This window comes from Mitosporidium daphniae (genome assembly GCF_000760515.2).
Source record: "Mitosporidium daphniae strain UGP3 chromosome Unknown contig-5, whole genome shotgun sequence".
Classification (NCBI taxonomy): Eukaryota; Fungi; Microsporidia; genus Mitosporidium; species Mitosporidium daphniae.
In genome coordinates, this window is record NW_013546178.1 from 16,828 (window position 1) to 41,608 (window position 24,781).

Consider the following 24,781-nt stretch of genomic DNA (forward strand, 5'->3'; position numbering starts at 1 on the left):
TTATCTTGACTAGCAAATGCCCAAGTAGGGTTAGGGTCTTGTTAAATAATTGAATTAGAAATGCTGGGTCCAGGCACTGACTCTTTCCCGCGCATCAGCAACGCGTACACATGCCTTGGCAAGATCGGTGACAGTAAGATAGGCTGATGAGTCTTCAAAGTGTGAGGAGCTGCCTAAAAAAGACGAAATACCTACAAGTGACTCCTCCAAGGCTGTGAGTTCTTTGATAAGTGCTGTCTTAAGTACAAGTGCAAATAGGGGGCCTGGAGCTTCCAATATTTGCTCTTTTAGGATGTCATTCACATATTGGAGAGTTTTTTCTAGAAAAAGATCTGGTCTGGATTTTGCTGTGGAAAATATAGCAGGGATTATCACTTCAATACTTTCAATGGAAGGGGGGAGAGTGGCCGCCACTTCTGGATTTGCCAAAAGCTCCCAAACCATTGTGGGAGTGCCAGTGCAAGAGGCAAGCCGAATTTGCCAATGCAGGGCATCAGTTACATATCCCAGCTCCTTGGCTTCTGAGAGTAACTTTGATATCATCATCTCTGGAGCCTTGGCAGACGATGATGAGTCAATATACAGGGACTTATTATGTGTGGGCTTGCTATTTGCACAGGATCCATTGAGGTGGATAGTCGCAGGTAGATTGTAAGTAACCGGGGAGGATGCAAGGAGAAATAGCAAATGAAACCAGCTAAACGTGGCTTTCTTTTGGCTGAGTAGCTCCATTACTCTAGTCCTATTCTCAACCACTGCTGCAGCCGCCGAAATAATGTGGCTTAATGTAGTAGGGGCAGGGATCACATCTAATGCAAGCTCAAAGGTCTGCGACGCCAAGGCAGCTCTTCGCCAAAAGTCGAAAAGTACTTGATCGTCATATTGAAGCAATAGTTTTGGATTTAGGCGATATATGGAACAGGCGGTCATCTCCGGAGACCGCAATAGAACTGAAGCCTCGAGCAAATCAACAACAAATTTTCGGAACCGGTCACGCTCTTGGGGATCCTCGAGAGCAAGAAGCGATGGCGAAAATGTGGAAATTCGTCGCAAGAGTTGCACTGTAAGCAGAGCGAGAAATTCTCTTTCCTCAGCTTCCTTGCAAGCTTTATGCACACGACCAAGTGAGATCAGTTTTTGCAGCAGCCTTCGAAATTGAAGCATTGGAATTTGGCCCAAAGGAAGGTCACCCCAGACAGACTGCAGAATGCTACATTTTGGAGGGGTTGGCTGGGAAAGCATCCATTGCAGCAAATTTTTATCAACAAGGAAAGGTGGACTCGCAGCCTTTAGAGCTTCGCCATTGGAAGTTTCGGAAACTGATGGCTTAAAATGGCTGATTTCCTCCAGCAAAAGAAACGCAAGAGTGTAAAAGTGGTTGTCGATGGAATGGTCCAATAGGATAGAAACTCTGTCGGGATCATATTTGTAATTCGGATGTGAAAGAATGGCATTTTTGTAAAGCAGCAGAGCGATGCCCATTTTGGATGGGCCTTTCAAACAGCGGATGGCCAAGGTGGCCATATAAATCGATGGACGCGACGCCCCACTATTTCTACAGTACCATCGCAACAGACGGATCGTATGATTCAAAAAGATCTCTCCACATGCGATGTCTTCTTTGGTGTGGGGAAAAAGTAGAATTTGAGAAGAAGACTGCTGCAAGGTTAGATTACTTTTGGTATTTGACATTGAGAAACTAGAACATGGAAACGAACTCCTGTTGTTTTGGGTGTTATTTGCTCGAAAGACAAAGTAATAAAGGAGGCTTTGCGCAGCGTCTCCTGTTGTCAACTTTGCACTTGATAATAACCGAAGCAACGAGTCGGCCTCCTCCATTCTATTTAACACAAGTAGCGATCTGAACAGTGAGGAAGCGAGATATGAAATCATATCCGAATATTTGCTTACAAATTCAACACCAGATGACATCAAAAGCTTTTCAATGAACGAGCCAAGTGGCAAGAGCAGCTCTACGATCGAGCTATGACACGCAAGAAATGATGCCGACCTTTTTGGCAAGAGGAGACTTAGTTTATTTTCCAATTCAACGTTTAATCCAAACATCTTCTCCAAATCTGAGAATGAAGTTTGCTTCCCATACCGATGTGAAGCTTTGTGGGTCGATTTTGGCTCTGCAAGTGACCTTCGAAATTCGGCGGAATGGGTGGAAAAATGCCGATATCCACGCCTGGGGTAGAGTAAAGATAGTGTGCGCGAAACAAAGGCACTCCCTTTTTGAGTGTGGAACATTGGCAGATCCAATCGGCAATTGGGTATCAATTGGGAGACACGAACCAGATCATTCCAACACATCGAGTAAAATACAAGTGGTGGCTTAAATTTTAAGTAAATTTTGGCCTGTTTCCCAAAACGGATGTTGATGGGTTTTGGTTTTAACCATGTTGCCCGCCACTTGCAATAGAAAGACAAGACACCTCTGTGCGATTTTCCTTTCCTGTATTTTGGGCTTTGCTATTGGTTTTTCGCATGCTGACCCTGCTTGGGATGATATCTCTGTCAATACCCAATTTCCGGATGACTTTTTCAAGGCTTCGCCAGTTAAGTTTACCATTATCGTCTTTTGCTGGAAGCGAGCAGAGTCTTTAAACAGACTTCTGGATTCTCTGATAAGATCCGACTATGCCGGCAAAAAGGTTGATTTGCAACTGCGTATTGATGGGAATTCCTCTATCGAGGTTGTTGATATTGTGTCGCAGTTTAAATGGCCCCATGGCTCCAAGAAGGTTGCACTTAAAAAAAGAAATGCTGGACTTGCTAAGGTTGAAATTATTGCTTTCATTCTGTAGTCAATACTGAACGGATGGAACCCAAAATCTGCGTCTTCTTTTGCCATTATGCTCGAAGATGACTGTGAGGTGTCAAGATTTTTCTTCCGATATCTGCTACTCGTTTTGGAAAAATTTGACATCCCAAATAAACTGACCGCTAATCCAGCGGACTTTTTCACATCTGACCTTGAGAACTTGGTAGGGATTTCGTTGTATGCTCCGATTTTGAACGAACTTGTAAGTCCTACTCGGAACTGGAGTAGCGCCTCGATATTCAATAGCTCATATGGATCGCCATCATCGTCTGCCGAATTTTCTTCTACCTTTGGGTTAAGGGTTCGCTCGGCATCTTCATGTTTGAACACATTGTTACCATGCCCTGCTTTATATCGGTTCCAACTTCCCTGTTCGTGGGGTGCATTGTATTTCCCTTGGTGGTGGATTCGTCTTCAAAGATACTATCGCTATAGAACATCTAAAGCAAACATGCATCTCGATGTCTCCTATCTTGTCCCTAACTCTTATTCCAATTTTTGGTCCAAATCTTGGAAAAAGTGGGCATAATTTTCCTTATCAAATAATAGGTTTTTTATAGAATTGTTTTATGCCCATTCATTGTTCATGGTTTATCCTAATACCAAGTATTCGTTCTCGACAAACCACGTTGAGCCCGGAGTTTATGCATCGCATTTCCCCCACCGCTCCTCAAATTCATTCGCCGAAATACACCCATTGAGCAAAGGATATTTGGTTCCTCTTTTTACAGCTAAGGAGACCAATGCGACCGACCTACGAAAATGGATATACAAATGCCATGAAAGTGCGAATTTGAATAATCTCTCTTTTGTTAATCTCTACCATACTCTGGTTCCAAACAAATAAACCAACGTTTAATGACTGAATTCATCAAACTGCAGTTCTAATTAAAAAGTATCCAATTTCTCAATCATGAACGGGAAGGGGATTCAATATGCCCCAGTATGTTAGGAGGGATGCCATAATTGCATGGTGCACTTGAGAATCTTTAATATCAAAATGAACCATCTGATTGAAGAAATTGTAGAAACCACGCTCGGCTTTCGACTGTAAGGTTTCAGGGGTCGCCTTTGATGAACTGGATTTTCAGGCACCAGAAAGTATTTGAAATAAGGGTGTCTTCAAGCATTGAAATAGCATTAGCACTTCAGGATGGGTTAGGGTAATAGATGGAGTTTCATTTCGCCCATAAGCTGATCGTATCTTCCATTGAAGGCACTGATGCCATGCATCCGGCGCAGCATGGGGGCCTTTTAACCTTAACCCTAGAGTTGACATCTTTGTAGCTCTCTGGGGCGCATATAAAAAGAAACCTTGAGGGCTGGTTTTTGTCTCACATTAAAAAAGGCCCGTTGGGATCGATGGCTAAATTCATGGCTGGGGTTCGATATGTTCTTCAATTGAAGGGTTAAAGGCTAACATTTAACGACATGGTATTTTAAATTTTAAATTTGGGGTGGAATTAGGGTTTGGACGGATGCCAAAGTTAAATTGAATTTTTTATTAATACATGCGATCTTCGCTCCATCCCGTTAGACTGCTTTATACATCGTTGTCCTCCTATTTGGACCGGTCTAGCATGGAATACATGCTTGGGCTACAGAAAATGGCACCGCCAATACCATATTTGCTTGTCATGTATCCAGATCTCGGCTATAGCGATCAAAGCATTTCTGATAGATATGATAAAGCAGACTTCAGTTTAGATCTTTCAGATCTACGCCGCAGGTATCTGATTTTGCAGCAAATGTTTCATCCAGATATCGTTTCTTCAAAAGATACCTTGTCAGAGCCGGGTGCTGGCTGCTCTTTGAAGAGTGTAGAAGGTTCGGAATCACCTTTGAATACTTCTAAGACCTTGATACGTTTGAAAAACCAGTCTCATATTATTGGAGAGGCCTATTTCAACCTTAGAGATCCTGTAAAAAGGGCCGAGCATTGGCTTTGTATGCACCAGACCTATTCGAAACACGAGGGTTGCCAATCTTGCAGTTTGTCGTGCGAAAAAATGTCGTATATCCGCCCCGAGTTCCTGGAGGAATTAATGGCGCTGCATGAGGACATCGATGAAGGGAAGCATGATGCATATTCTGATATTGTATCAAGAAAAAAAGAAATCATAGAGACCTTGCCAGGAATCGTAGAGGCGCGCAAATGGGAGCGCCTCGCAGCCATCCTTTCAAAATATCGATATTTGAATGCATTGAGCAGTAGAATGTAGCCTCGAGGCTATTGTTTCATGCTGTGTTGTATGGCATTGTATTGGATTGCATTGGATTGCATTGGATTGCATTGTATTGGATTGCATTTCATTGTATTGGATTGTATTTTATTGTACGTAATTACCCGACTCTATTTAATAAACCGTATGTAACCCTATGCGCTTTGTTCTATTTATAGCGTTCAAGCCATACGCTCACAATTGGTTTTTCAATTTATAATTTTCGGAGTTTGCAATTTAGCTCCATATTTTGGCCATAAACGCTATTTAGCCATCATCAAACTCTTAGGGTATACTTCTAGGACTATCCGTAAGCTTGTGGCCTTTTAATTAATGCATCAGAAACCCAATTTCGCATTAAATAGCTCAAATTTTATTGGTGGCATTGATAGCCCAGCCAATCAAGCGCATGATGCACGCATTCCCGAGGCTTTTCCATCTGAGGTACCAGCGACTTCCATTTATCAGCGAAATTTTCAACGCTTGGAGCCAACTAGCATTTTGACCAGCATCGTCAGAACATTGTAAGCATCACATTTATATTGGTGATAGGAAGCTGGTCTTTCCCCTTTATTTTCTGTTTAGTCCCAGATTTGGAAAATGGTCGTCGTTTGCAAGAAACCTTGTCATCTTAATGAGCGTTTTTCAGCACTGGATATTTTATGCAGTTCTTCCAAACGACCCGACATTTGCATGTTATGGCCCGTCTTTTGGGGCTGCCATTCGCTCGACGTTATGCATCGAATGCGGATTCTGGACAGCCTCGCTTTTGTTTTATCAGATGAAATATGGCACTATTGTAAGATGGCTAAGATCTGCATGCTCGCATATTCTGTCCTCTTACTTGATGTTTGACAATCTTTTGATGAGTTGCATTTCGGAACGGCTAAAAGTTTGGTGTCTCAGCCCTGGACAGCTTCGGGCTTCTTGGGAAAAAACATCGACAGACCCGATTGTCTTGTTCTGCCACAAATTTATTAATGGAATTACTTGTATCAAAGGAATCACTACATCGCGTGTCCATGTTAAAGAGATCAAAATCATGAATCGAACCCTGTTGCTGTTTTACAGAACCAATGTGCGTTATGAGAAGAAAAACATCATCTTTTGGATTCCCGGAGGAGGCTTCCACGCATTGGGGCCGAGCGATTTCCTCGGTGTTGGTTCATACCTGTCAAAATGCGCGCCTGTACTTATATTTGATTATCCGAAATCACCAGAAAACCCGTACCCGGAAGCGTTGCTTTGGATATACAATGCGATCCCTTTAATCCTTGATCATTTTACGCAGCATCAAGACAAAATTTTTTTCAAAGGCGAGGAATTCTCCAGCAAACAAGAAATGCACCAGAAACCACACGGGGCAACAGAAGATGCTAACGCCTCCGTATCGTCCCCTTGGAGGGGCGTCATTGCTGGAGATTCGGCCGGCGGAAACTTGGCGACAATTTTGGCCACAAAGATGACACATGAGCCAATCCCAGGTCTACATGTCGCTGGTCTTGCCTTGATATATCCACTCCTCTCTTTTGAAATTAGCGGATGGCTTCCGCAGGAAGACCAGGAGATGAGGGCCAAAGTGGCCCCTCATCTTGTCGGCGAATTTGCTTCTGGGGGACCCTTCGGTTCCAGATTTGCAATCCCCTCCCGGCTCCTGAATTTGAATGACAAGATCATTCGGACAGACATCTTGTGTTACTTGGCTCAAAGCTATTTGAGCACACCGAAGGAATCCATTATTGACACCAACAAGTTTATCGTTGGTAAGGATCCTTCTTTTGAAAAGGAAATCGATCCAAGCGATCCATCTTTGACACCGCTTAGACTGCCATCGCACATGGTGCAGGCAATCCCGAGGGTATTTATCCAAGTAGGTGAGATGGATCCCTTTTTGGACGATTCGCTAATACTTTTCCACAAGGCGATCGGCTCAGCGCCATTCACCACGAAAATAAGGACAGACTCCGATGTCACCTTCAACAGGATACAAGGACCATCCGAAAGGGTTTCCCTTTCGCTGGTGGAAGGAGTATCCCATGGCTATTTGCTGATGCAGCTGCTGTGGAGGGGATTTGAGCCATGCATGCAGGAAATTGAGACCGCAATAGCGGCGATGTTTGAGCAAGATTTGTGTGAAGAAACTCCCGCCAATATGCGCAATAGTGGACCCGAAATTTTGCCCAAAATCATGGTCCCGGCATACTCTAACTTGGAAAGCGAACTTTTACGCAAAGAGCCCAATTAATTATCTTCAAATGGAACCCGATGTCATTGGCATGTACACACGGTGCGCAATTTGAATTTTCAATAAAAATTCGCTTTAAATTTTAAGATATTCCTTGGTGTGTTGTTTACAAAATTTCGTTCTGAAATCACAAACAATTCAGCACAATCACATTGAACTACCAAACGGATGAGGCGTTTTGGTTTTCCTATAACCACCCCAGCTGATTATGAACATCTCACCGAGGAGATCAGGGCGAGATATGCCGGTTGACCCTTGTGAAAGCGCCTTTACATCGTCGTCATCGTCGCTGTCATCCCCATCACTACCTGCATTATCCGCACTATCTTCGGCTTCATCAGCTTTATACGAGTTTCCTCTGTCATCCCAATCTTCGAATCACTCTGGATCTAGGCTCAGCCCAAACTATTCCCGCTACATGCAGCAGCAGCGTGAATGGAAGGTCAGACATCCCCATGATGTTGCATCATCGTCGTCCTCGTCACTGTCGTCGTTGTCGTCAAATTTTTTCGTCTCAGATGAGCCTATTTATGAAAAAAGCTGGGCCAAAACACCCCATTCCACGTCAAGCCCGCAACTAGACGAAATGCAAAAATCACAGGATTTACTGAGCTTCTCAGAAGCCGGTCGAGGCTCTTGGAGTGCCGAGGTTCGTCCGCCTTTTAATACTTAGGAAGATGCACTGCTCATTTCACTAGTTTCCAAATATGGTGCTCATAGATGGACACTGATTTCTCAGGGCTTTGAAGGGCGGCGACTGGGGAAGCAATGTAGGGAGCGCTGGCATAACCATTTGAATCCGCTAATCAGAAAAGAGCCATTTACCATGCTGGAAGACCTGGCAATCATAGCCATGTACGATGTCTTTGGATCTCGCTGGGCATTGATGAAGCGATTTCTTCACGGAAGAACAGATAATTCGATCAAAAACCATTGGCATAGTTCAATGGTCAAGAAGATGGCCTATTATCGAGAATCCCTTCTTTCCATCCTCTCTCTGATATATCTACGCCACAAGTCAGAACGGAACAGCCAGGTGTTGAACGCCTTGCTGAAATCGAACCACCTTAGGAAGCCAATTATAGCTGCCAAGCTGCCTCCTGAGTGGGAGCTACTTCCGATGCAATTGAGCAGCCATCTAGCTTTGATCCAAGACGCGCTTAATGGGCGGTTGTTTGGCGATGATCAGCAACCCAGCTCCACGCACGCATCGCATGTCCCTTCTTCGATGGCTGATCTTTTGGACGCCGTAGAGGCGGTTGAAAACTATGCGCCAAAAAACTTTTAATACCCGTTGGTTAATTGACAATTTTGACGTTATTGCAATTTTCGACACCTAAATGATAGCTAAACTCGGACAATTGGATAATTAAATTCTGGAAAATGTCTTTACAGTCCGCAATACCACTCGCCATGCATTTATTGGATGTCCATGGATGTCTCGGCACCGGTGTATCGAGAAAAAAGAGCAGCAGTCTCTGCATCGTTCAAAATGCGGAAGGGCTGTTCGACCCCAACAATAGCAAGCGACACAAGTGGCATGGTTAGGGGGCTTTCTGCCGGCATTGAAGCGGCAAGCGCTCTAATCGCATGTAGCGCAAGGTCTTCCATTGTTTCCGTGGCAAGAATTTCCTGAAGATGGCTTTCCAGGTAAGTTCGGGCAGGCTGTGATCTCGCTCCAATCGCGACGGCATGATATGGATCGGCGTCACCAGCTGGCGTCAGCTCCCACAAAGACACGCCGGATCTCTGCGATAATTAAACCTGAAATGGGGTCCTTACATCGGCTCCAGCAATTAGGAGCCCCACGCCGTTCGGCCTGCCGCCGTAAAATTGTGTCGATTTTTGTGACTCTAAAAATAAAGCATCAAATGTCCCTACTATCGGCCAAAAGTGAACACAACTTTGCCACCGAGATAGATCTATCGTACGCATCGCGCTCCTTGGTCGCCTCTGCACGTAGAAACGAGCTTTGATGATTATGACTTGTATAGTGCGACTTACCATATGATTCGAGCGTCAGAATTGAGACCAGAAATGCCCATACCGCAATGCTCATCAATAGCATACATCTTTTTCTGGAACCCCGCGAGCGGGCCAGGAGAGCGCTACGACCATCAATATGGGAGGTTACCTTTAATGCAGCAAGAAGGACATAGCGCTTATTGGATAGGCCTAAAGAGATCGAGCCCTGTTTAACCGCCTCTCCAGCATACTCCACTTGCAAAAGGCGGCCTTGTGGTGACCACACGGTAACATCGGTATCGTATTGCCCTCTGTACATGTTGACAAATTTGTAAATTTACACCTAAATGATTAGGGCAGGGTCCCATAATTCAAATTTTTGCGGATCAATTTATAAACTGCCTTTTTTTTTGTCAAGTACTTACCTGGTGGGAAAGCTGGCGTGATCAAGAAGGCGCCGCTTTCATCTGTCATTATGTCCATTGCACAATCGGATTCATATGGCGGGTGTGAACGTCTTATGGCGTCTCAACCATACAATTTTTGATTGCTGGCTGCGTTTGCAGTCTTCATATTAATTAATTTTCCGTAAGATAGCTGTTTAATGCGTCGCTAAAGTGTCCATCATAATTTAAGGGGCGTTATGGCGACGCTGTTTGTGCTTTCCGAGGGCGTTTGTTCCGATCTGGCCGTATTGTTTAGGTGTCAGATTAAACGGTCCGACTATATGCCTCTGGTGAGCGTTTGTCGGTTTGGAATCAGAGTGAATTAAATTGAAATTTGCAGGCAAATGAATTAGATGCTTATGTGAATAGTTTAAATCTATTTTTTGCAGCCATCAAGCTAGCTGAAGCCTCGATCGAAGCTTGAACGCTTCAAGTGGTCCATTCCTCATGACCCTGCTATCTGTAAGATAAATAAGGCTTAGGGTCAAAGGAATCGATATTCAGACAGATATTTAAAATGGCTGCAGGCCATCGCGTAAAATAGGATATTACATGACATGCATTAGCCAACTGTACCATTAATTCATACATGCCGTGGTGCTGGTGCTTATCAATTACTTTGCATTTCCATGCTGAAAAATTTGGTTGCAAAACATCGCCACACAAAGTTTCCCATAAACCCGACATGTTATGGCAAAAATACCCCGATAAACAATCCAGTTTATAGACCTTTTTGCGCGGTGGTAACATTTTGCGGCACTTTTTAATTTCGTCAATTTCTTGACTATCCTCAGCTTCTTGCATGTGGTCAACAATTTTGGGTTTCCATGCAATCCTATGCCTGATTCCACCTATGTTTAGCCGTTTGAGGCGGCCGAACGCCTCTCTAGTGGCGTCATTTCTATGACCATCTTCTTTTTCCTCTTCCTCACAATTTGAGGAAAAAGCTTCAAGAGATATGGGGAATAGAAATTTTCACACATTCATTGGGGTGGATATCTTTTGCAAACAAGCGGTTCAAGTCGACTACAGGGCCTGCTTTGCCGAAATTGAATCCCAAATAAGGGATCGACGCAATCCATTCAATGGATTCAGGCGTGACTTACATGCCAGTTTTACAGTTACCGCTAAAATGGGGTCTTGGACAGATATTGAACTTTGGTCGGTGAAACTGGGTTGTCTTCGAGTGTAGACAAATTCCAAAAAACTGTGCACTATGTCTGCCCATACGAAATCACAATTGACACAATAAAAATAACCTCTGGATTGTACAGTTTATTGAGAGGGCTTGGTGGTATCTTTTGCTTCGGAATACTTGGTGGTATCTTTTGCTTCGGAAAGCTTGGCTTTCAAGGCGTCGATTTTAGCGCGAAGCTGGGATCTTTCCTCCTCTTTATCTTTGTTTGCAGATCGGCTTGCTTCCACAATTTTTTGCTTCATTTCGGTAATGCGCTCAATGGCCTTCTTGGCATCATCGGAGGAATGGACAGCCCCAATGGCATAGACCTCCAAATCAAGCGAGACCCAATGTGGAAGCGAAATGGAGGATGTTTTCGCCGTTTTTGTGGCCGCATGTGCGGTACTGCTTGTCGCACGCAAAGATGCTGGCTTGGGATTGGCTTTTTTTCCAACAAAATAAGACTCTTCTGTCTTTTCCAAAACAACAAACTTCTTTTCATCGATGCCTTCCACGGGGCGTGGAGCAGGAGTGGAGCCAGACGGCATCTTTTTCTCTGCCTCCTTTGAGGGTGCTATAAATGCAGACAGAACATTTTCCAGAGCCTCTAAGCTCTCAACTTCTTTCGGGATCTTGTCAACGGAAAGCGAATGGAGTTCGATTTCAAGATCGTTTATTTCGTTCTCGATTTCTCTTCTCACAAGAAGTGCCTGGTATTTTTCCTGGCGCTCGGAAGCCCATTCCTTATGGGCCTCCTTTGCCAAAGAAAAGGCTTCATATGCACTGGATCTTTCCTTGAACTTTTTGTCGATTTGGGAACGAATCTCCTCAAGATTTTTACGCATAGATTGAATGGCGTTGGTGGAGCTGCTATTCCGGGTTAGAAGTTGCGTGTATTTTTCGTTTTCTTCTTTGATGTGCGCCTTCAACGCTTTCAATTCAGGATCTAGCTTCTTCATTGAAGAGCGGATCGATTCAACTTGCGCATCAATTTGATCTTTTCCAGCGACGAGCGAAGAGATTGCATCAAAAGAGCGTCGCGCTTTGTGCAGCTTGGAGATTTCTGCGACAAGTTTTTTTTCTTCAGAAAGAGACACGCCAGACTCGATGCTTCGATTGAGATCGGCTATCTTTTGATCGATGTCTTCGCGTCTTTTGCAGGGGAGTTTTTCGCGAGCAACATCCAACTCTGCACCGCGAGAGCGGGCGATTTCCAAGGCTTCATCCAAACGCTTGGAAAGCACATTGCGCTCTTCCATCAGCTGATCCTTCTGCTTTCTCATCTTCTGAAGAGCTGTAAAGATAGCTTCTCTTTCGGCTTTTCCTTCTTCACCGGATACGAGGAGCTTGATTTTTTCAGAAAGCTCCACAGATTTTGCCTTAAGGGAATCAATTTCCTTCGACAGTGTGTCCATTGTCTGCTCATAGACCTTCCGCTTGTTCTCATAAACAGAGTCCTTTGTGGGAACGCGAGCACTTCCAGCGCCATTGGATTGTCTTTGTCGTGTTGAAGAAGACGAGGGAGCTGAGGGATTTCCGGCTTTGCCAGCTGGGATGGCTGAGGTGATCGATGGAGGTGCTACAACTTTGCCTGAAGACATTAGATATCAGATGTGAAAAATGCAATGCAAAATGTAACAATTTTTAAAATTAAACTTTTTAAATTTAAGCATTTTGGAACAGAAGCCATCATGCCAAATGTACAAATTACAATTTCTACGTTGGTGTACGCTCCCGTGCTAATGATTTTGCAGGTGTTAAATTTAATTATGACGACGACAATGACGACAAGGAAGATCCCGATCAAGGGATATCAACAAATTATGGAGACCGCTCAGGTAAAAATGGCGACCGCTAACCAATCCAACCAAGATAGTCCTCCTTGATGGTACCAATGGCAAACTACAGCATGTCATCAACGATATTGTACTATTTCGGTGGCATCCAGCTTCAGGCCGACGATTTTGAGGCGGATCAGGTCTTCTGGTGAAATTCGCTGGCTTTGGTCTTCCGAGATAAAACAAGCTGGAAGCGAATTGGCGTCAAACGATAAATCTGGCGGGATTAGCTATTGAAATGCTGAGACCGATCATCAACTTACATGTGCAGAGACAAAGATTTGCAGCGGGCCTGTCTCTGCAAAAAATCCCATCTAAGCACAGTTAAATAGGGTCAAAAAGAGCCGCAATGTAGGAAATCACAAAGTGCACAGCAATGGGGTACCTTTGTCACGGAGGCAACAATGGCATCCACTACCTCACCCTTGAATGGTTTAAGTACAATCGCCCTGTAGGAAATATCAAAATCGGCATGTCCAAAGGTGGGTACCAACACGCCTCTGCTTATCGATGTGATGGACAGCACAGCAACGATGTATCCTAATGGTGAGGGGCTTGGAAGATGGTATGGATTGATGACACAGTTTGGATGCTAATGATACTCACCTAGCCTTCCGTGACACGTGCCCTCCACCTCGGTACGCAGGCGGCGCTGTACTTCTTCCATCAAACCAGGCCCAAAGAACTCGGGCGATATGCTTACCCGATGGGTAAGTTCCATCTGTTGCATTAGGCGATGGAGGGAAGAACCTGGAAGAACATAAACTAATTTTTAAAAACTTTCGTTCAAAATATTTACATTTACAAATAATAGCTCCCAAGGGTTGCGCTTACTTATGAAAATCCTGATCGGTACGTTTCTGCTTCAGCTCATCTTTGCCATTGTGATGTGTCCGCAAAAAAGCAGGGCCAATTCTGAATCTTCTTTTGGAATTCATAACGCGGACGATTCTGCCTCTGAGGATGAAAAGTTTTGGAATCTTGATCTGAATTCTGACGGCATCATTGATGCCATGGAAATGCTGACTATCATCTCTTGGAACCAACCACTTGAGTCCGATGCCAAAAAGATAAGTAAGATGGAGGACATTCTTAGACGAGCCGACCGTAACAAAGATAATGCCATCTCTTTCCTTGAATTCGAGGAAGCCCCTTCACAAGTGCGAGAAGAGATTCTCGCTTTCGGTCGAACTCTACATTGAAATACAGCCAATAAATGCACAAATTAGTAAGATTTACTAGGCTTCTTATCACTGCGTACACTTTTTTTTGGTGCATGCAGGCATCGCAACGTAAAAGCCCTGAAAACCGGTACAAGCTCGGTGACTTTGATTCAAAGGGACATTTTCTTTGATGGTTGAAATCTCACAAATGAGCAAATAATTCAAGGTGCTTTCAAGGTGCTTTCAAGGTGTCTATTCAAGGTATTTATTCAAGATTGCCTGGAGCTGAGCTTTCAAAGAGTCCTGCAGAAACAACTCGCTTCATCATTTCGCTGCCTGCAATGGCCTCTACTAACGCCAGGGCAAATGGAATCGCTGTGCCCGGTCCGCGGCTAAGTAATTTAAAAAAAGGCATACCTTGTAATCAATTGGGAGCGCGATCCCGAGCGAACGACCGGAACGTCGTCTCTCCAGGTGTAGACCCCAGAAAGATCGTCCTTGAATGAAGGATATGCGGTGAGCTGAATATCCTTTCCAACTATTCCAGCCTCCTTCAAAGCCATTGGGGCGGCACATATTGCCCCAAGGATGCTTTCTTTCGAATCATAAACCTTCTTGATGAGCTCAAGGGCCAACGCAGAACTGCAAATCTCTTGTACTCCCCCCATTCCCCCGGGAAGCACAACGGCAATCTTTTCAGTTTCAAGGATAATGGTTTCCCCAAATGCCATGCTCTTTTTCAAGACAAAGTGCCCATCCACCATTTCAAGAGTTGCATCTGGAACCAAGTGGAGCTTATTGGAACCCACAACATGGCTAAGAAGTCGACCAGTCTCCGCATTGAGGGTACGATTCGGACTATTAATAATGGTGACAACCGTGGTAGAAATGTTTGCCCGTCGTAGGATGTCTATCACAGTGACCGCCTCAAGCTCTTCAAACCCGTCCATAACAAGCACCAGTGCTATCATTATCACGAAATGTAAAATTAGCCAAGCTGCTCCTGCAAATTAAAATGTAAACGCTTGATGGACTTGGGGTTTGTACACACCAATTTCAGCGTCCTAAATTTATTGCAACGGTTGGCTAAATTGCAGTTGTGGATGCAGCCCACGATTAGCACCGCTGATCCGAAAGCGAGAGTCTAGGGACAATATTCATACACTGCAATTCTTGAAATAATAGCTTGCACGCATATGGGATAGTGGTTGTGGTTACCTTTAACGAGGACTTGCAGAGGTTGCACCACCCTGAGTATCCCAGGAGCCCGCAGCCTTCGCATACATCTACATTGAAGGAGTCCGAGGAAAGCATTAATCGTTCCATGAGAAGCGCTGAAGCTCCATATCCGATCAGACAATCTCGCTCCATCTCGCCGAGCCTGAGACCGCCATCTCGCGCGCGACCCTCCGTAGGCTGTCTTGTGAGAACCGCCCGAGGCCCCCTTGCACGTGCATGCATTTTATCGAGCACCATGTGCTTGAGCTTTTGATAATAAATTGGCCCAAAGAAAATATAAACGCCAAGAAGCTCACCAGTGGTTCCCGAACAGAGGGTATCCTTGCCTCCATAGGAGTAGCCCTTTTGTAAAAGCATCTGTCCAACCGTTTGCGCCTTCTCAGCACAAGCCTCCTCATAGCTAGTAGTGGTGGCAGAGGAAAGAATGTCGCTATGGTCGCCCTCAAAGGCGCCTGGCGGCTCAAATGGCGTTCCATATGCGAGACGGCCAGCCATCACCCCCGCCTTGCCGTGCAATAGCTCGAGCATCTTACCCACGGTCATGCGAGATGGAAACCCATGTGGATTCATAATAATATCTGGTGACACACCTAACCCGTTATGCGATAAAAGTACCTGCTGAGGGTCCGTCCATACCGAACGGCATGTCGGCCTGTGGAACGATCAACCCACAAACACCCTTTTGCCCATGGCGCGAGGAAAACTTGTCCCCAATCTCTGGGCGTCGTGTTGAACGCAACAGTACTTTGACCGTAAGCTGGTCATCGCTGTTGGTAGTCAAAAGGACGCGGTCAACCAGCACACTAGTGGGAGACTTGTGTGTCAACGCTACGGTTTTGTATTCGCCACCTGCAGTGGTGGTGTTTTTCGATGCGTCCTCCCCAGCAGCGATCCCGCCGCCAATAGGAATTTGCTTATTAATGATCACATGCCCAGGTAGAAGACGCTCCCCTGGTGAGGCAATACCGTCCCCGCTCAATGCCTCATATTTGGAGTAGCTGGATGGCGGTGGAGCCACTATGCGGTCATACGAGCCATTGGCATACTTTTTTAGGGTGACCATGCCCTTTTTCATGACCATACACCGCCCAAATCCACGGTCTAGTGACGCTTTGTTGATTATTAGTGCATCTTCAATATCAAAGCCAGACCACGACATCACGGCCACAGAAGCATTCTGCCCTGCTGGCAGTCGCTCATAGTTTGTCAACTCGATGGTCCTTGTTTTGACCATTGGGCGTTGGGGGTAGCAGAGGGTGTATAAAAGCGTATCAATCCGCTCCAGCTGGTTGTATCCAATGGTGCCCATGGCTTGTTTACCCATTGCAGATTGATAGGTATTTCTAGGGCTCTGATTGTGATCTGGGAATGGGATCAGGCCCGCTACAGCACCCAGAATGCACCAAGGAGCAATCTCCATATGTGTGAAAGACGCATATTTTTTGGTATCAGCAGACCCATAGTGAGCATTGGCAAAAAAGTGTTGCTCGTGTTCCCTTTTCTCTAGCTTTACTTGAACAAGGTCATCCAAACCCAAAGCAATATACGAGTCGTTTTCCTCATTGACATCCAAATACTCCACAAGCCCTTTGGCAGCCATTAATTCGTCCCAAGTGCCGATAGACTTGAGGTGGTCCATAGTAAGTACCGGAGAACTTCCGTCCTCATTAAGAATCAGCAATGGTCTAAGCGGGCGACCTCCATCCGAGGCAATTTGGATCGTAGACGATGTAGAAGAAGCCGAAATGCTCACATATGGCTCAATCAGACCTGAGCGGCGAAGCTTGCGAAGCGCACTCACCACCTGGGTAGAAAAGCGAGTGATTCCGATGGGAATGCCGTTAAAAAAGACGATGCTCGTGCCTGGGGTATGAATCTCGGCTCCAGAAAATCCTTCAATTGGCTCGACCATCCCAAGCCCTTCAAGGATAAGGGTACGTAGCGGTCCTTCTGCGCTATCGACCGAAATAAGCGTCAACAATGCAAGATTTTTTACGAGCCCACAGGCTTCTCCCTCGGGGGTATCGGAGGGGCAGGTTATACCCCATTGCGATGTTTGCAGCGAGCGAGGTCCAGAAACCTTTCGTGTCTTTTCAAATTGAGATGAAATTCGCGTCATCATTCCCAGTCCGGAAATGTATGAAAGCCGCGACAGTACTTGGGTAACACCTGCGCGCTCCATGCGGAAACGACGTAAAAACCAATTTCCTGTGGAAAGCGCGCGGATCATTCCGCTGGTAATAAGATCTCCCTGTAGCTGCAATAGGCGCAGAACGTCGAACTCCTGAGCTCGGTTCGGTTTTGAAAGCACCTTATCGATGGAGCGTTTTAGGTCGCTGTTGAAGCGCTTGAAAAGATCCTCAAATAGAAGGCCAAGGAGCTCTCCAGAAAGCTCTAATCGTTTGTTACCAACATAGTCCCGGTCATCTGGAATGGCATCACCTCGAAGCGCCTGGATTACTTTTCGCGCCATGAGCGCAAGAAAAAGCGCCTTCAGACGCAAAAGGGTGCCCTCCACCGGGACATGAGAAAGTAAAAGGTCCGTAAGGAAATCGCGGGCATCTTCCAAACGGCGATCCACCGCAGATGAAGAAAGAGCCGACACATTAGAGGGCGCTCCCCCAATAAGCGAGCTTGTCATTTTCCGCGAAATTCGCACATGTGTAGCCAAATAAGAAAGCGCCTGAGCAGTGGTGAAGATATTTAGAGAAACTGCTTCTTCCGCTGAGGGACCCAAGGCTTCCACATAGCGCGGATCGTTTCCACAGACCAGCTGCACAATCTCGCGGTCTGCCTGCACACCAAGCGCCTACTTGTGGCATAAATCAATGTTCAAGTAAAAAATCAAAAAATCGTATAACGAAAGCATGGGCAACCAAAGTCGCACTCACCTTGAACATGACAAAAAGGGGAAAGTCGTCGGTAAGGTTGTTGTGCCGCACGTAGAGCTTGTCATTTTTGACAGCCACATAAGTCTTGCTTTTGCGTTCATGGGTTGAGCTAAAAACGGCCAAATTAAAAGGGAAAATATGTTACCTGGTCACAGAGGCATATAGCAACCCTTTGCGATCGACGTCCAGTAGAATCCTATTCTTGGAAAGCTGCTCTTGAATGAGGATGACCTTTTCTGTCCCTTTAATGATAAAATATCCGCCTGGATCAAGGGGACACTCTGTGACATTTGCAAATGCCTTTTCATCGTTACCCAATGCTTTGAGGTGGCAGCGTGATGAACGCAACATGATTGGAAGCCTTCCAATTTGCACATTCTTGCGAGTTACGATCTGCTTGCCTCGAGTATATTCGATGTCAACCACAATTGGGGCAGAATATGTCAAGTCCCTGAGACGACACTCATGTGGCGTTATGGAATGCACAATCAAGTCTTCCTGGATTGACGGCATCTCGACGCCGATATTTGTGTATCTACGATATTAAATCAAAGAACGGCGAGAAATGGGAAAAATACAAAAGCATCATAATGGACGAGAAAAACATTTCAACTCCATAAGATACAGGAAACTTGGCCATGTAAACAAATCAACCGAACACAAATGGGGGGTACCTCAGAAAAAAGGAAGGATCCACATCCGAATCGACCTTGGCATCAGTCTGGACGATTTTCATCATATCTGTGGAGATGAAGTAATCGAAAGAATCCAGATGCTGCTTTATAAGGCCTCTGTTCTGCAAATAGAGCGGTACAAGCCGCCACTTTTCAGCCAGGATGTTGTCACCCATACCGGATGGCGTAATTTTAAAATGTTCAATTTAATTACTACCTCAATACAAATGTCTACCAATCGACGACTCTTTCATTAATTAATTATTGGCAATAAATTGAGCGATTGACGGATGAATGTTTACAAAAATTACAAGATGAATTTACAGCTGCAAGCCAGCAGCTGTGATGCGCTCGACCTTGGCAATGATGTGTTTACCGTACGTGTACTTTTTCAATGTAGGCAGATGAGGCTTGATCCTCAATACAAGTTGTTCGCGCTGGTCTGGGTCTGCAACATCCAGCGTGCGTTGAATCACATAATTCGCAAACGGATCCTTCATCATCATGGACAGGAGTGCAGGACCAGCATGGAGAATCTCCTCCACCATCAGCCTGCGATCGGCAGGCTGAGAGTGTGCCATGGACTTTTCCACCACATTTGAAGCAAACTTGTGGCGAGAAAGATCCAGCAGCTTGCCTCGCACACAACCGATGATTGCGGTTCTATCAGAGGGCCGCCCTCGCTCGATTACATGCTGGATGACATAATTTCCATATTGGTCAAGGACAAGCTCATCTACATGTTCATGAAGCTCTTGAAGAAGAGGTCCGGACTGTGAAGATTCGCAATGCTCAAAAATGCGCTGTAGAACCCTGCACCCGTATGGATGCATGGCCAGCACCTCCACTTGTCCTCTGAAAGAGTCCACTACGAATTGCACTCTAGCAGCGGGAACCCTCTCAATGACCTTCTGGATGACGTGATTTCCATTTTGGTCTTTTACGCACCTGATCACGTGTCCGGTGAGCTCGACTATCAGCAAAGACTGGACATCAGCAGGAAGGTTTTCAAGTGCTTTTTGGACAACCCTGCAGCCGTACATCTGAAGAGACAGACTGACCACATGGTCTTGCATGGCAATCGCCAAGGCTCGGCGCTGCCCATCGCTGCCCAATTCAAAGAACTTTTGGATCACATAGTTGCCAAAGACATCTGTCATCAGTGAAACCGCATGAGGCAATAGCTCTTGAAAGATCAGTTCTTTTTCTTCAACCGTGCAAGTTTCCAACTTTTGTTGGATAAATCGAGAGCCGAACTGATCGCCTGAAAATTCGACGACACAAGAAAGAATCTCCTTTACAAGAAAGCGTCTGGTGCCCTTGCTTGCTCGAAATTCTTCCAGAAGAGTAGACGTGGCGGCCGAGGTATCCGGTACAGAGGCCAAAGTAGCAGATGGAGCCATAGAAAGTGCAAAATCCTCTTCTTTTTTCAGTGTGCCTCCAACAAACTGATGGTAGTATGGCTGGCGAATGGGAGTTTTCAAAAGCGAGTGGTTATTGAGTCTATGTTCGTTCGCAGACATCAGCATATTGCCATTGCAACCATCATCAAAATTGGAATAATGGGTTTGAGATTGCTGATGATGGCTATTAAAGTTCGGGCGTCGGAAGCTATTGAAAAGGTTACTAGTTGAATCGGAAAAATATGAAAGGTTCTCCTCCGCACCATTAAAGTCTGCCGAACAATCAAGGGAAAGATGGCGAAGCGTAGCTTGAATTTGTTCGGCTTCATCGTCGACCAAAGAAGTAGAGGCATCGACGAGAGAATCGGGCGGAGCCCCATTAGATATCGACTTGGGCGTACCAGTTAGCGGCGTGGCAGGCTCCCCTGTAGGCAAGGCGGGGGAAGGATTGGCCCTCTTCTCGGTGGAAGGAAATGATGCCTTAGAAAAGCTGTTTTTACGGTCTGTGGAATGATAAGGCCAAACGGATGAGTGTCCGGTACCTCCATTACCCCACTGCAGATGGTGCCAAGATTGGCCAGGAGTATACGCAGGAGGCGGGAGTCGAGGGTTCAACCTTGATTGCGAATAGTAATACGCAGCATAGTTGGGATGGCTAGTTAGTTCTTGTTGACTTTTACTTGGATTGTGGCAGTTGGGCGTTTGGTGCTGAATGTTTGGAAAATATCCTCCTGCATTGGAAGGCCCCACGGTGGGACCCCCGACCACTGATGTCTTTGACTTTTCGCCTCCCAGAGAGGAATTTTTCTCCAATCGGATATTTCCCTCCAAAGAGGATGGTGGTGGTGGCGGCGGTGGAGGATGGTGAAGTATCTCGGCTGGCGGTGCGCTGGTCGACCTACTCATGTCGTCAGGAAAGACCAGAAGAGAAGATGTCGACCCTAGTCCACCGATCACGCTATTCCAGGTAATTTTTGTTGAATAGTGAGGTGTGGATTGATCCAGACAAATACTTGGATTTTCTTTTTCTTGCAATAGGGATGCCAGCTGGCCAATAGGAATTTGTCGCTGGGGCACGCATGTTTTTAAGCCGATTCGCATGTCTGCGTCATGCGCTGATGTGGAATTTTCGTCCTTTCTCGAGGAGAATGAAGATGCTGAAACATTCCGCTCTAATGACATGGAAAACTGGTTGGACAGCTTGGGGTTCAGTGATGGTGACGCATCTGTAATAATGGTGTTATTTTCGGGCATCTTCAATGTACAACAAAAATAAATATCTATACAGTACTATTTACACTACTTCAAATGACCTTGGTTTTCAGAAGCGAAACTTGCTGATGCTAAAACTTTAATGATGGATGAATATGGCACTCAAGAAGAAAACAATGCAATAGCAGAGGACAGAATGTAACAAATTAAGAAAAAGGAAACTTTTAATTTTAATTCTAACCCTAGAATTAGTGCGGTTTTTCATTGGTGGCATTTACTGTTAGAAAGAACCAGTGAAAATGGAGCGGGGGCGTGGTCCTTAACACATGCATACACGGCCCGATGCCGCGATATTAATCATGCGAGCTTCGCCTTCCTCCTCAGCCTCTTCATTGGGGGCTGGTAAATCATCTTCGATGAAAAAACATTCTCTTCGCTCATCCAAGAATGCTTTTACTGACCACCGCTCTCTTTTTCCTGGCATTGAAGAGGGCGCAGACATAAGACGGCAGGACCATCTGAACTTTAATGAGGGTGATCGTGTTTCGCAGGGAGACCGGAATATCTTCCTGATTATCGTTTTTAACATCCTCCAGATCGTGTCGATAATTGGGGGGTTTTTGCTCATATTCATTTGGGCCCACTTTGGCATCAAGTATAACTTGTTTTTCAATTGGGCGCTTATTCTGGGCATTGTTGCCATCATTACACATTTGGTCGGGATGGCTTCGTTATTTTGGAGATGCAGGAAAATGGGTCTTTTGTACCTGCTGATGGTTCTCGGCTCTGTTCTTCTGTATGCATATATCATTTTGCATGTATCCTCGTACGAGGGAAAGTTTGATCGAGTGTATGCCGAAAAGTGGGATTCTCTCTCTGCACAGCAAAAGGCGTCCGTTGAGAGCGAGGTAAGAATTGGCGTGTAATTTGCCTAGTTTGATTGCGCCGGCTGGAACTATTCAGCCGAGGTGTCACCCACCGACATTACTCAAAATGACACAAATGCCATTGTGTTGCCGAAAAAAAGCTGTGGCCTGTTGGTGATGCAGATTTTAGAGGCTATCGACACTGATAGATGGCCCTTGTTGATAGGGTTCTATATTTATCATGTGCTCAACTTTGCCCTTGCCGTTAAGCTAATTTATTTTTAACCCGGCAGCGATATCTTTTTGTAATAAATTTAAACTCAAAGTGACGTTTCGGCATCATCATGCTGTAAATGGGAGAGGGCCACGTGTGTGTGCTGAGTTGTAATCAAATCGAATCGAATCAATTTAATTTAATTTAATTTCTGGATACCCTTTTCACACATCTCATGGTGGGTGCACAAGCTTCCGTCCCTTCAATTGAAAAGACCAAGGGACACCTAGACGTGGAAAGTGTTTTTAATGAGGATCAGATATTTTCAAAGTATACAAACATTCAAAAAACATCGCCCCTCTTGGCAAGTAAGTATTCCAACAGCTCTACTTCCTTAATGGACCCGCCGATGTTAACAGGTGCTCATCAATATTTGTATGAGGAACATTTCAATAAGATATTTATTTGTAAGCCAAAAGAGCCAAGCATATCCTGTGGCTTTAGGCCAACTTTTTCGGTCACCCCAAGCCCAGAAAGCCCTCCAAACTCGCCGAAACACGATTCCTTTCGGAAAGAAGACCCATTAGTGACCCCTTCCGCTGAAGCTTCCGTTTTCTCTTTAGACCAGACATGTCCTCATTCTGGGCTGTTTGAAACAATCTCCAACCCTTCACAGATATCAAAGTGCCCCTCTCTAACGCTTCGGACACGAAGCATGGACTATCCAAGTGTTATCGCTCGTCGAAAAAGTACCATCAATGCTGCTTGCGAGGAGCTCCGCGAGCTTCTAGAGTTGCCAAAAACTACGTCCAAAATCGATACCCTGCAACACGTTATCCAACTAATTGCCGCCCATAAGAAGAGAAAAACCCGATCAGACACCGAATAGATTAAAGAACGGGTATTCTTAGTTTTTATTATAATAAACCCACCACCATCAGACTAAGCAATGAACTTAGGAGGATTGTTGCTTTGTCACAAGAAACGCACAGCCAGCCCGAAGACACTGAAGATGGGATTTCACCATCCAACAGCGCGGGCTTCGCCTCGACATCTACAGACGCGGCCGAAATAGACGGTAAAGCAATAAATCTAGTTCTATTAACCAGGTTGCTGGAATTCGAGGAGACTGGTTCATATAGCGCGGGGGGGATCAGGGGAAAGAATGTTGAAACGCTTTTTATGTTGAAGGCTGAAAACTGTGTGTCCGGCGTTTCTCCCTTCAAAAGTCCTGCATTGCGTTTTACCGAGAGAGAGCGTCCAAAGAAAAGCAGAAGAGCATTGAATGTTTTTAAAAAGACAAAATAGCGAGTGTGCTCTAGCTCTTGAGCCGAAATGACCTTGGGGGATGTAGCAGGGAAAAATGCTTGGATAATGTTGCACAAAATATTCCTGTTAATTCCGATAAAGGTCGAAGATTGGTCATCAAACCGATTTTCCTTCCAGATAATCGAAGTCTTTTGAAGATATACTACGACGTAATAGAAAAAGAAGGATTTCATCATCCAGATCGGGAGGTTTTCATTTTTTAGAGTATTACGGAGAGCTTCGATTTCTTGAAGAATGGAATTGTGGCAGATGATGGCTTTCAGCAGATCGATAAGGCAAAGATTAAAAAAAATGTCCAAAAAAGTCAAGTTTAAATTTTGCCTAAAGTGGCTTAACAAAATTCCGAACAGCAAATTGCAGTTCACAAACAAAAAAACCAAAGTAACCGTATAAGGAGTAAACGACTTGTCAGCCAAATACTCCTGAAAATAGATCATCGCTGCAATAAAAGGCACCATCAATTCGTACTCGGTGATCATTGAAAAGTTGCACAAAATAAAGTAAAAATAATACCAGAGCTGTGAGGCCGTCATCAAGAATGAACAGTCCGAGTATATGTTGTTGAGCTTGTCTCGCAGCTCAGAGGAAATGCATTCAAAAAGAGTAATTACCAAAACCCATCGAATCGAGGCCATGGAGGGCTTTGCGACACTAAGAGAAGGGATAGAAATGCAAAGCGTTTCAGCTAGGAATCTATTTAAAGGATAGCCTTCGCCAAGTATGTTAAAGATCATGAGGCAAAAAATGCACGATAATGCTGAAAACAGCTCGTGAAAACTGTCTGTCCAAGGAATCCATTGGTTAGTTAGGGAGCATCCTGTCTGGAATAAATAATATGTGACCACACAAATTCCGGTCTCATATTTGGAGATTTTCTCAATCGAGGTTTGCATGTATGATGGCCTGTCGAGTTCATTCCCAAAAACGCAAGGGATGCAAGCTATCACAGCAATGACTGCAGCAAGTATTTTAATAACGCCTCTCATTAAAAATTAAAAAAAGCACAAAATAATTGAAAAAAATAGGACATTGCAATGACTCTTTTTTGTGAACACAACCAATAGCAAGCC

General features: G+C 45.0%; 15 protein-coding genes across 15 annotated transcripts; 8 read left to right on the forward strand and 7 right to left on the reverse strand.

Annotated features, from left to right (window-relative positions):
- Window positions 1-54: 54 nt before the first annotated feature.
- Window positions 55-2,316, reverse strand: DI09_5p110 (uncharacterized protein; the record flags this gene model as incomplete). The annotated part of the gene is made up of 1 exon (XM_013381637.1): window positions 55-2,316. The coding sequence occupies one exon, from the start codon at window positions 2,314-2,316 to the stop codon at window positions 55-57; it is 2,262 nt and encodes a 753-aa protein (XP_013237091.1).
- An 86-nt stretch (window positions 2,317-2,402) lies between these two features.
- On the forward strand, window positions 2,403-2,810 carry DI09_5p120 (uncharacterized protein; the record flags this gene model as incomplete). Its single annotated transcript, XM_013381638.1, has 1 exon — window positions 2,403-2,810. The coding sequence occupies one exon, from the start codon at window positions 2,403-2,405 to the stop codon at window positions 2,808-2,810; it is 408 nt and encodes a 135-aa protein (XP_013237092.1).
- Window positions 2,811-2,858: 48 nt separating this feature from the next.
- On the forward strand, window positions 2,859-3,356 carry DI09_5p130 (putative mitochondrial carrier C8C9; the record flags this gene model as incomplete). The annotated part of the gene is made up of 1 exon (XM_013381639.1): window positions 2,859-3,356. One exon carries the CDS (start codon window positions 2,859-2,861, stop codon window positions 3,354-3,356), a length of 498 nt encoding a protein of 165 aa, XP_013237093.1.
- Window positions 3,357-4,338: 982 nt separating this feature from the next.
- On the forward strand, window positions 4,339-5,049 carry DI09_5p140 (uncharacterized protein; the record flags this gene model as incomplete). Its single annotated transcript, XM_013381640.1, has 1 exon — window positions 4,339-5,049. One exon carries the CDS (start codon window positions 4,339-4,341, stop codon window positions 5,047-5,049), a length of 711 nt encoding a protein of 236 aa, XP_013237094.1.
- Window positions 5,050-5,382: 333 nt separating this feature from the next.
- On the forward strand, window positions 5,383-7,294 carry DI09_5p150 (uncharacterized protein; the record flags this gene model as incomplete). The annotated part of the gene is made up of 2 exons (XM_013381641.1): window positions 5,383-5,573; window positions 5,635-7,294. 2 exons carry the CDS (start codon window positions 5,383-5,385, stop codon window positions 7,292-7,294), a joined length of 1,851 nt encoding a protein of 616 aa, XP_013237095.1.
- A 208-nt stretch (window positions 7,295-7,502) lies between these two features.
- On the forward strand, window positions 7,503-8,582 carry DI09_5p160 (Myb; the record flags this gene model as incomplete). Its single annotated transcript, XM_013381642.1, has 2 exons — window positions 7,503-7,943; window positions 8,034-8,582. 2 exons carry the CDS (start codon window positions 7,503-7,505, stop codon window positions 8,580-8,582), a joined length of 990 nt encoding a protein of 329 aa, XP_013237096.1.
- Window positions 8,583-8,713: 131 nt separating this feature from the next.
- DI09_5p170 (putative alpha type 1 subunit of proteasome) lies at window positions 8,714-9,578 on the reverse strand (the record flags this gene model as incomplete). The annotated part of the gene is made up of 3 exons (XM_013381643.1): window positions 8,714-9,009; window positions 9,077-9,147; window positions 9,226-9,578. The coding sequence occupies 3 exons, from the start codon at window positions 9,576-9,578 to the stop codon at window positions 8,714-8,716; spliced, it is 720 nt and encodes a 239-aa protein (XP_013237097.1).
- Window positions 9,579-10,980: 1,402 nt separating this feature from the next.
- DI09_5p180 (uncharacterized protein) lies at window positions 10,981-12,483 on the reverse strand (the record flags this gene model as incomplete). The annotated part of the gene is made up of 1 exon (XM_013381644.1): window positions 10,981-12,483. One exon carries the CDS (start codon window positions 12,481-12,483, stop codon window positions 10,981-10,983), a length of 1,503 nt encoding a protein of 500 aa, XP_013237098.1.
- Window positions 12,484-12,736: 253 nt separating this feature from the next.
- DI09_5p190 (uncharacterized protein) lies at window positions 12,737-13,450 on the reverse strand (the record flags this gene model as incomplete). Its single annotated transcript, XM_013381645.1, has 5 exons — window positions 12,737-12,784; window positions 12,813-12,950; window positions 12,984-13,034; window positions 13,106-13,312; window positions 13,355-13,450. The coding sequence occupies 5 exons, from the start codon at window positions 13,448-13,450 to the stop codon at window positions 12,737-12,739; spliced, it is 540 nt and encodes a 179-aa protein (XP_013237099.1).
- Window positions 13,451-13,556: 106 nt separating this feature from the next.
- DI09_5p200 (uncharacterized protein) lies at window positions 13,557-13,922 on the forward strand (the record flags this gene model as incomplete). Its single annotated transcript, XM_013381646.1, has 1 exon — window positions 13,557-13,922. The coding sequence occupies one exon, from the start codon at window positions 13,557-13,559 to the stop codon at window positions 13,920-13,922; it is 366 nt and encodes a 121-aa protein (XP_013237100.1).
- A 362-nt stretch (window positions 13,923-14,284) lies between these two features.
- DI09_5p210 (DNA-directed RNA polymerase) lies at window positions 14,285-18,863 on the reverse strand (the record flags this gene model as incomplete). Its single annotated transcript, XM_013381647.1, has 6 exons — window positions 14,285-14,847; window positions 15,047-15,712; window positions 15,759-17,931; window positions 18,014-18,122; window positions 18,159-18,548; window positions 18,688-18,863. 6 exons carry the CDS (start codon window positions 18,861-18,863, stop codon window positions 14,285-14,287), a joined length of 4,077 nt encoding a protein of 1,358 aa, XP_013237101.1.
- A 144-nt stretch (window positions 18,864-19,007) lies between these two features.
- Window positions 19,008-20,210, reverse strand: DI09_5p220 (uncharacterized protein; the record flags this gene model as incomplete). Its single annotated transcript, XM_013381648.1, has 1 exon — window positions 19,008-20,210. One exon carries the CDS (start codon window positions 20,208-20,210, stop codon window positions 19,008-19,010), a length of 1,203 nt encoding a protein of 400 aa, XP_013237102.1.
- Window positions 20,211-21,628: 1,418 nt separating this feature from the next.
- Window positions 21,629-22,228, forward strand: DI09_5p230 (uncharacterized protein; the record flags this gene model as incomplete). Its single annotated transcript, XM_013381649.1, has 1 exon — window positions 21,629-22,228. One exon carries the CDS (start codon window positions 21,629-21,631, stop codon window positions 22,226-22,228), a length of 600 nt encoding a protein of 199 aa, XP_013237103.1.
- A 389-nt stretch (window positions 22,229-22,617) lies between these two features.
- Window positions 22,618-23,271, forward strand: DI09_5p240 (uncharacterized protein; the record flags this gene model as incomplete). Its single annotated transcript, XM_013381650.1, has 1 exon — window positions 22,618-23,271. The coding sequence occupies one exon, from the start codon at window positions 22,618-22,620 to the stop codon at window positions 23,269-23,271; it is 654 nt and encodes a 217-aa protein (XP_013237104.1).
- Window positions 23,272-23,299: 28 nt separating this feature from the next.
- On the reverse strand, window positions 23,300-24,697 carry DI09_5p250 (uncharacterized protein; the record flags this gene model as incomplete). Its single annotated transcript, XM_013381651.1, has 1 exon — window positions 23,300-24,697. The coding sequence occupies one exon, from the start codon at window positions 24,695-24,697 to the stop codon at window positions 23,300-23,302; it is 1,398 nt and encodes a 465-aa protein (XP_013237105.1).
- Between the last annotated feature and the right edge of the window lie 84 nt (window positions 24,698-24,781).